The sequence below is a fragment of the Anoplolepis gracilipes genome, chromosome 1, assembly GCF_047496725.1.
Source record: "Anoplolepis gracilipes chromosome 1, ASM4749672v1, whole genome shotgun sequence".
NCBI classification, from domain to species: Eukaryota; Metazoa; Arthropoda; class Insecta; order Hymenoptera; family Formicidae; genus Anoplolepis; species Anoplolepis gracilipes.
In genome coordinates, this window is record NC_132970.1 from 13,517,591 (window position 1) to 13,527,517 (window position 9,927).

At 39.9% G+C, this 9,927-nt stretch overlaps 1 protein-coding gene across 1 annotated transcript; it reads right to left on the minus strand.

Annotated features, from left to right (window-relative positions):
- Positions 1-8,505: 8,505 nt before the first annotated feature.
- LOC140676376 (uncharacterized) lies at positions 8,506-9,556 on the minus strand. Its single transcript, XM_072911414.1, has 2 exons — positions 9,543-9,556; positions 8,506-9,034 (listed from the first exon to the last, which is right to left on the minus strand). Exons 1-2 carry the CDS (start codon positions 9,554-9,556, stop codon positions 8,506-8,508), a joined length of 543 nt encoding a protein of 180 aa, XP_072767515.1.
- Positions 9,557-9,927: the final 371 nt, after the last annotated feature.

The window sequence follows — 9,927 nt, forward strand, 5'->3', positions numbered from 1 at the left end:
CAGCAGGGTGTAGTCTCGCATACGTAGTTTCTCGAATATTCTCCCGATGTCTGCGCTCTCTATTGGCATCGTAAAACTATTGCTAGTTCCCGGATGCGGATTGATGCCGAATATTGGCTTCGCATTGCTTGTTATCAACTTCGAGGCTAAGAGGAAAGTGCCATCTCCACCGATCGCGATCACCAAGTCAGCCCAATTCATGCATCTGTTCGCGTCACCTATTTTGCTTGATTACAAATACAAATTTCCAATTTAGTTACCTGACAGTTTTATTCACAATCTTTTTTGTCAGAAATTTCAGAAATAGTGCACCGAATTCGATAAAGTTGCATTTGTAAACTGCAGATTTTGAAAGAAGATTTTTACGATAAGAACAAAATCGTTAGCTTATAATGTAACTTCTTCGCAGAAAACGTTACCTTTTTATAATGCGACAACTGATGTCGAGATTATGTAGAACCCGTGCAAGATCTTTCTCACAGGCAAGCTGCCGTTGATACTCCGCGAGGATCTCGTCGAGGTCTTTGTTTTGCTCTTTCAATCGATGCAGCAACTGATTATTCGATAGATCAGGATGTATGTTCTTAAGAAATTCGAAAGTGGATAGTTTTGAGATCGCGAGCACGCGTTGCGGCCAACGCAACGTGACTAGCAAACAACTAGACAATTTCATTTTCTATAATTCGTTAGTACGCGATATAATTTTTTAGTACATCGTTGCTTAACGTTAATTCAAATTAATTCAGGTTACGTTAATAGATAAGGTTAATTGTCATTGTTTTGACGTCATTGTCAGTTTGCAGCTAATAAACAAAAATTAAGGCGTTTATAAGCATTACAAGATATTTATGTATAACAAAGCAAATTGCATGTTTTCGGAAGTAATAAATCTGCCAGTTACGTCTCGGGGAAACTGCTTTATTTATTAATTTCTTGCGCGTGCAGCGGGCGTGGGATCTTTAAAGCGGTGAATCATTAGCAGCATCCTCCGCAGCTTGGATTTCCAACGCCGCAGCATCCCGCACTGCTTCCCAATGGTTCTCGGTAAGCAGCACGTTTCCGCTACCGGAACTCGCGCAACTATATATATTTTTCCGCACGATTGACCGCAGCATCCTCCGCAAGAAGGAAGACTTTTGCAGGTCATCTATATTTAACAAGATTCAAAAGTAAACGTGGCGTTCTTACTTCCGTATGCGTTACACAGAGATAAGTAAGCGAACAAGTCAAGAAATTTATTCTCTCTTCCGGGACAATAAAGCGAGAACAAGACAATCAGAACGCACAATTTAATATAAGTTATAATTAAAAAATATTAAAATCAATGAGACACAAAGGCAAGAAAATATATATAACTTTAGATACTAATAAATGTTTAAAGAATTAAAATATAAATAAGCGTATAAAAATTATATTAGTTATACATACGTTTTTATATATCATTTACTCACAAGAAAGTGCTCTTCTCAACTCCACTGCAACACAATCCGCCTTTAATTCAACTTTGACCTAATTAATCCTTTCATTTCCATTGACGCGTTTCTCATCGCGCGTGTTCCCTAAAGCTATCGAATACAGAATTTCTCGACACGAGGCCGGTTCTTGGTCAGGATTAAACAGTCCAAAGACGGTGAACACGACGTGAGACGTGTCGCACGACGGTGGCGGCAGGCCGATGGCGCTGGACACGGCAGTGATTTACACAGAGACAGTTTACACAAGGGTGGTTTACACGCCGGCGGATTACACGACGGCAGATTGCACGGAGGTGGGTCAGACAGCGGTGGATACACGGCCGTGTTGCATACCCGTGGACGATGGGCCACGATATACACGAGGCATGACAACGGGTAAAGGAAAGGGAGGAGGAGGAGGAAGAGGAGAGGAAGAGCGTGTTGTCGCCCGTGTTTAATCAACTTAGTATGATAAGACGACGGATAGAGACGTCGGGAGCATCGGACTCTCCTCGAGCTGTCTTGGTTATTAAAATCTTTTCTTACCGCGTCTACTTTTGCAAAAGTATGACGTTAATTTTCTCGCTGTTACTTTGCACGATCTAACACGGTCACGTTCTCGCGAGTCTTCAGCTTCTACGTCGTCATTATCATCACCCACGAAGCAACTATGTTTCAGAGTCAACAATCGTTTTCAGCGTCATTGTCGACAGTGTTCTTGCATACTTAATACGCGGAAAATGACGGTGCATCGTTTCGTCGAAGCCGTTTATCGCGTTTCCTTTTGCCCCCTCCGCAGGAAATTCCGTGCTGTACGAGACGTCGAAGTTGAATAGTAAATCTTCCGACATCGCCTGTCTGATATATCCGCCAGAATGACGTTGAGTCCTGCCATTACATAAAGCTATCCGACCGGGACGCTTATTCCAGCGGCAGACATGCGCTTAATGCCGCTTGTGTGGTTCACGATGTACTTGGTTGTCGGGAAGAGAGACTAGTTTAGACCCCCCCTCTTATTTCGGTCACCGGGGAAGTTCGCCAAGCAGATTGCCACGAACTTCGACCAAGTTTTCGTCTCGATGGACTCCTCGAGCACAAAGGCTGCTTAAGACGTGAGATTCTCCCGAGGTAAGCTTTCGCGCAGGAATCCCTCGATCGTTGATCGTATCAAGCATCTGTAAAATTAAGACTATAGAAATAATCAAGTACAGCATAACGTGTTAATAAACTTTTGAGAAAATTTTTTACTTTCACTTCTTTTTACTATAATAAATTGATGAAATTTTCTTTCGCAAAAAGTATTTTGTAAGAAAATTATTATTATACGTACTATAACATCGCTGGTGAGAGACTAGCTTCCGTTTCTCGGTAGATTTTTGAGGCTCGTGTTCAGTAGGTGCATCTGACAGGTAAGGAACTTTATGAATTTTCGCGAAATTTCTTCCGTCGCAATCGCCAACCGCGATGGCCGCTTTAGGCGATTCACGTCAAGAGCAAAGTTCTCCGCTTTGCCCGCAAGCTCTTTTCCGCATTATTTGGCATTTTTTGCAGAACGATTTTTCGCGCACATACCGATTTTTTCTTACAAATACTTTTCAAGCTGTAGCAAAATAACTTTGCAAGCAGGTAAGAAGAAATCATCGAGTTTTCTTCTTCGCAGCTGCATTCGATCCCTGTCACGTTTTGCGATTGGCGATTTTCCCATTTCCTTGTGACGCGCAGATATTTCTCGTAATTTTGCTATTTTTCGAACTGTAGTTCCACGTAATTTGTCATTATTAGTGAACTGTATTATAAATTATATTTCATAATGCATAATACAAGTTCCTGCGTAAACTCGCATAATCACTCTCTGTCCGCGTTAATATATATCATACGATACATTGTCTTGTCGTCCGACATCAATGCGTCGAGTGTCATGTGTATATTGTAACTATATTTAGCGCGTTATTAATTTTAATTATTAATATGTATGCGCGCATACATTCGACAGGAAGCAAAACTCTATTTGCCATTTGCGAGCGGGTTAATAACTAAAATTAGTACGTAGTATATATATAATTAGGATTGACGTGTGTCACTAATACGAACTGGGATACAGATTATGTCGTATTTATCCATTTCAATTTTTCATAGCTTCCATCATAATAAAAATCCGGCTTGTCTTACGTTGTAAATTTGATTACAGTAAAAAATTAGATAAACGATGAGGTAAGTTAATTTTAAATTGATGATGCGATTGATCTCAAATTATTTAGTCAAGTTGAACATCATTATGTCAATATTATCAGTATCATTAATATCGTGAAAAATACCTCGATGTCCATGGATGTGTAAAATATAAATGTCCTTTCGTCCAATGGTACGATGGACTCCTTTCACAATAGCGATTGTTGTTCAATACTGGACAATTGTAATTGCAATGATAATAGCCTATTTGAACGTTGTTATTATTACTTAAACGTGGATAACAATATTTAATGCCAGCCTTACAACGCGTATTGTAGCTTGCACATAACGAGTTTTCGAACATTGCTCTGCATTTCGTGCAGTTGATGTTACAATGTCTAAGAGAAGCGTCCCTTCTATCAGTCAACGTATGACAGCTGACACGGCATCCGATTGCGCGTGAATTCTTCACGGAAGGACAAAAAATGTCGCTTAAAGTAGGCGTCCGTGCTACAATCTGCGGTTTGATGCACGATGTGGCCCGAATATCACAGTATTTGGGTTCCCCGAGACAGACGTTACTTGGTATTAAACTGCAACAGCTTATTGGCTGTAGAATTCTGGGTAACATACTTCGCTCATCCTGACACATTTTCACAAGACACATTTTCGCTAGTCTTTTGCAATAAGATCTTTTTGGCTCAGATATGAATGAGAAAAGTGTACTTGCCGAGACGTCGACAACTTTGGGACATTTCTTATATAGTGGTATCTTCTTTTTCTTCGTGGTAACACAGGTGCGGTCAATGAGCGTCTTTGAAATATCCAATTTCAAAGATGGTACACCGATGCTGCGATATTCCGACACTTCAGGCTTAAAAAATTCGGGTTCTTGAATAACCTTTGGTGGTTCAGGTTCTTGAATAACCTTTGGTGGTTCAGGTTCTTGAATAACCTTTGGTGGTTCAGGTTCTTGAATAACCTTTGGTGGTTCAGGTTCTTGAATAACCTTTGATGGTTCAGGTTCCGGCTTAGGTTCTTGAATATACCTTGGTGGTTCCATAGGTTTCTGTTCTAACTGCTCGAAATATACAAAAGAATCAGCATCTATTACGGATATAACTTTTGGGCTAGAAGAAGGGAGAGTAATTTGACTATCTTCTTTTAGCTCTAGTCTAGAACGTATTGTAATTGTAGAATCAGCTTTAACTGGCTTATAAGCAACATCTTCTGGCATTCGTGGCACACAAATATCAATCTGTCTTCTATCTCTCTCTTCTTTTATTCTATCATCTTTAGCAATAGTAGATATAAATGTAATGTTCTGAAAAACAGCAAGAACAACCTTGTCTAATATTGATCGTAAAAAACATTTATCCTCTTTTCTCTTCTTTCTTTTTTCTTCCTCTTCGTCTGTTATATCTATACATGCTAAAGGATCTAACGATTCCTGGATAAAGTGAATCGAAGATACTGATACTTGCGAATCCACGATCTGCTGCTGTATTATGACCGCACTAACGGCTTCTGTCGTTAAAGTGTTCAGTCTCTCGTGCGCGTAGATCGACATTAACGATTTCACTTTGTCAAATATTTCCTCTCCTATCTTACCTGTCGTCAATGTTATGCTCTCGTGCGAGCTCTCATCTGTTTTGTCGCTTCCAACTGCGGTAGTAAGACGCGCTCTCTCCGTCAAAACCTCGGAGATTTTTGCAATCTCGCTGAGAATATGGTCCGCGTGTCGCCTCTGTTCGCATTCCTTCGTGAAAGTATCGAGGCTTGTTCCCGACCTAAGTTGATCAGCCACGATAGTGCTTTGAGCCCCGGTACCAATGCATTGCGGGGCGCAACCATGATTCGAAACGACATTATCTACGTATTTCGCTCCGTAACCCGTATGGCGAGAAGATACGTCGTGAACAAGGTCTTTTACGATCCTTGAAACATTTTCGCGCCACGTTTTACCAAAGTCTTCGCCGAATCGCATGGTAGATGTGAACGCGTCGACCATCGTTTGCGTGAGTCTATCAACCATCTTTAAATCACATTCAGTCACTTTATTTCCAGTCGATGAGGATGAAATGTATGTAGAAGTTCTGTCCTTAGGCGTACCAATATTTAAGTCGCTTATAATAAGGTCCACATGTTTGTTCTTCATCCTTTTCGCAGTGGAATGTATTATATCGTCCAATGTCTTGTGAATAAGCCTTTGATTATCTGACTGATTAAACGTTGACAAGCTTCGGTCAGTTGCATTTGGAATATTGCAATAAAGAAAACAATTTGGTCTAATATGGTCTGGTTCAGATTCAATGATTTCAATTTCGATGATTTGCCATATTTGCGGTGCTTAATACATTTAAATGCTTATTATTTATTCGATTTGTATGATAATATTAATGGTATAAAATATAGCAATCTTGTTAATGTTGTTAATATCGATTATACTCAATTGAATGTGTCAATAGTTAATATTGAATGCTAAATTGCAATTCTATTTTAAGCCGAATAAAGACATTATTTTGGATGCGAATTGGAGTAGCGCGAATTTATAATTTTTCAGGTGATGTTATTCATAATTAACTTATTTGTTTATGTTGCTATTAATAATTAAACTTTCAATTCAGATGGTAATTTTGATAGCATGTGCGCGCGCACACACACACATTGATATATTAAACATATTTTCGACGGTGTACATTCGCCAAGACACGAAAAATATGAGTACATGAAAAACAAGGTTATACTAGAATTTGAAATATCTGAAGTTGCGAATATTTCTCGATCTCAGAAATTGGTTGAATTCGATTTATATCGAAACTCTGACAAGCGAAGATTTTAATATATCGCGATTACTACTTGAAAGAATGATTCACTTTACGCGACTATAGATACGTTCATTTACAGAAGATATTCTGTTGAGAAAATTCTTCGAGTAAAAATCATGGAGGGATTTCAATATCTGTTTTCCGTTCAGCAAACTGATTGTTTAATTCAGACGTTTCTGGATATTCGGCGACTAACGCGTCTTCTAAAGTGATCGAATCATTCGACCGTTTAATTTCATAACAATCTGGTTTATCGCAGACAAAACATTGTACGCGCTTTGACGTAGTCGCTTGAGGCCATTTGTTCGAATAACGAAACACATCTGTCCCCGTGAAAGTGATGTCATTCAACGATGTTTGCGTTTCTACTTCTTTCCTATCCAAAACGTCGTGATCCGATTCCGATTCTAACGTTATGCTCATCAACACTCTTTTCTTCGTCTCGCCCTTAACGAGATCCGATAAAATCCTTGCAATAATCGCGTCGGGTGTTTGCAGTCGAACGTTTATGTTGGTCCACCTTTTATTGCCTTCTCGAGAGGTTTGCACAGTAGACAGTTCTATTTGCGTAATCTTCATTTCGCTATCTTGAGTAGTAACACTCGATGGCTCTTTCCTTTTCATGTTCCTCCTATTCCGTTTAAATGGCGCGATGATTTTATTATCGATCATCGCTCGCTTCCTCCAGAATTTCATCCCCGTCGTGCAAAACGGCGATCTCGAACCGGGACGTTTCTTTCGTGATTTTCTGGATAATACAAACGGTGTCTCCCAATTGGAAGTCGACGCTATCTGTTCGTCCGGGTTGTTTCGCGAGGAATGAACCGTGGGATTTGTCGAGGGTACTCCAGTTGCGTGCGCGATTTCCGCAATCTCCGACGTCAAGTTTCTTCCGGTTTCCGCGCCGCCCGCACACTCGGAGTTCCCGTACGCTTCCATTTTCTCGCGAGATTTCGTTTGCTCAGACGTCTTCCTTTGTCTGTTATCTTTAGGAATGGATACACTCGATTGGAGTTCACGATGTGGCGGATTACAACGAGTGACATCCGACACGTCTACGGGAATCGTCTGGCGATCAGTAGTTACAGACGGCTCGTAACAGACATCAGGATGCTTCGAATTTTGATTTTCGACGCAACATCCGCGCGACTCTCGGATTCTGCTACAACATGTGCACTTCTTCAAGACGCAATTTCGCTGATATCTAATGGATCCTGATTCTTCGTAAATATGCCGCACGGGTTTCTGCTTATCTTCAGTGCTCCTCGCAGAACCCTGGTAGTTATCGCTACCACCCCTGTTGCGAAAACTTAGATACGCAGAGTTCTCGAGATACGTGAAGGATCCATTCGAGCGAGATTGAGGATATACATTCTCATTGTGATCGTACGTCTCATTTCGTGGTAGGAATTTTACGACGTCCCGATATCTATCACGTCCGCAATCTACGTGAGCAATTATTATTATTTCAGTATTAAAGACGAGGAATTTGTATATATATATATATATATATATATATATAGGAAATGAGGAAATATTTTATATTGAATATTACATTCGTATCTAAATGCAAATTTTCATGTGCAATGGCTAATGTAAAATTTGAATATAAATAATATTCTCTATCTCTCTCTCTCTTCAATGTGTAAATTTGGAAATTTCCCTCAAAAAGATTAAAAAATTATACATAATAAAATTAATTTATTTATTACAAGCACAACATAATTTTGCAAATGCTTAAAATTATTTGTAAAATTAAGAATTTTGTTACCTTTTGTTGCTGTCTAACATTTATCCGGAGTAAAAAAAAAACCACGTTTTTGTTATCGCGCAATATTTATAGCCCGTATATTCGGCCGGAGGTATGAAAAGATGAAAAGAAAATCAATAACCTGACAAAATTGAAAAACGGTGTGTTTGGAAAAAACAAGTGCTCTGTTGTTGCGTCATCTCTATGAAAAAAGCAACAACGTTCTTAAAAAAATATTACATATATTTTGTAAGGAAAAAAGCGGAAGATTGACTGTTAGATATAAGCTATGAATTTCGATGGCTCAGTGCAACAGGTAGACATGTGCGAATTGATCACTATTAATCATACCTCTGTAAAATATACAAGATTTTTCATTCTTCTCTTTTTTGACATTTCGATGCACTTGCTGTCGCATTTCGTGGCGAGAAGATGTAACGGCTCGTGGATTTTGTCGCATCGATGCTCCCGCATCGTCGTGATATTCGTTCGCGTCTCCGATCTCGCATTCTCGGCGCATCTCTGATTCTCTTCCGTTTTTCGAGCGCGTTACATTTTTATCACGTATTTCTTCGCATATTTTGACGGCGCACGAGGAACTTTCGTCGAGATTCGCGTCAGTCACTTCGACGAGATTTCTCTGCGAGTGTCTCGATTTAGATGCGTCTCTCACTACACGGCCGACGCTCGTCGCGGCGAGTTTTACGACGTTCTTGCAGGCGTCGTGCACTTGCGACCAAATCTTGCCCATCTGTAAACTCGTCCAAAGAGAGTAATCGCGCGTCTCGCGACGTTTGCCGTCGACGTTTGTATTGTCGGTCCTCGTTTGTGACCTGGGAAACATTTGCGAAACTTTGCTATGTAAAGCGTCTCTCGCGTTTTGCATTATACAGAGTGTCGCGGATCTAACATGCGTCTTTCTCTCTTCGATTGATTTGGAAGAAAAGTCGATTTTAAATTGACCAAAAAATCCATCAAAAAGAGAAATATGACAGATCTGCTACAGTTTGCATATAGCATAAAATCTATAACGAAGAAAGATTGCTGTCAACGCTTGAAAAATATTTTGACGTGTTACGGCATGTTAATTTAGTTTGCAAAAAGAACAAATCAAAATATGTTTTATTGAATTCCGGAAAGCTTTTTGGAAAAAAGTGTGAAAAAAAATAATACAATATAAAAAGTGCTACATAAAAAAATAGAAATCAGAAGGCAAGTCTTATATATGCGAGTAGCTTTTAAAAAGCAATGTAAGGGAGAGAAATGAGAGATAGGAAAATTTCGATTCTCTTTATCGGGAATAGATGTGAGCTGCAGTGTTAAAATCAGACCGGGACTAACGTTGCTTCGTCCATTTGCAGGCTCTCGCGTTTCCTTATCTCTGCGTTTTCGCGCAATTGGACACGAATCGCCTCATCCAATTTATATCTGTTAGATAAAGGAAGAAAGAGAAAGACAGAGAGAGAAAAAAAGCAATACAATCCCTTTATCGCGCGGCCATATCTCATTCAAATCGACTCTCACCTGGAATCACGTTTTTCTTCGCAATCTACGGTCGCGATTCTTCTCTTCCATTTGTAATCCAATTGTTGGACGTCAGTTTCAATGGAGCCTTGTTTCCACCCTGAATCCATTCCGCGAGCGAATCCTCCCTTCTTCCTGCGAGATCGGTCGGAACCGAACAATTCCGCGACAACGCAGTGGCCTTTGCAACGACGTCCGATAC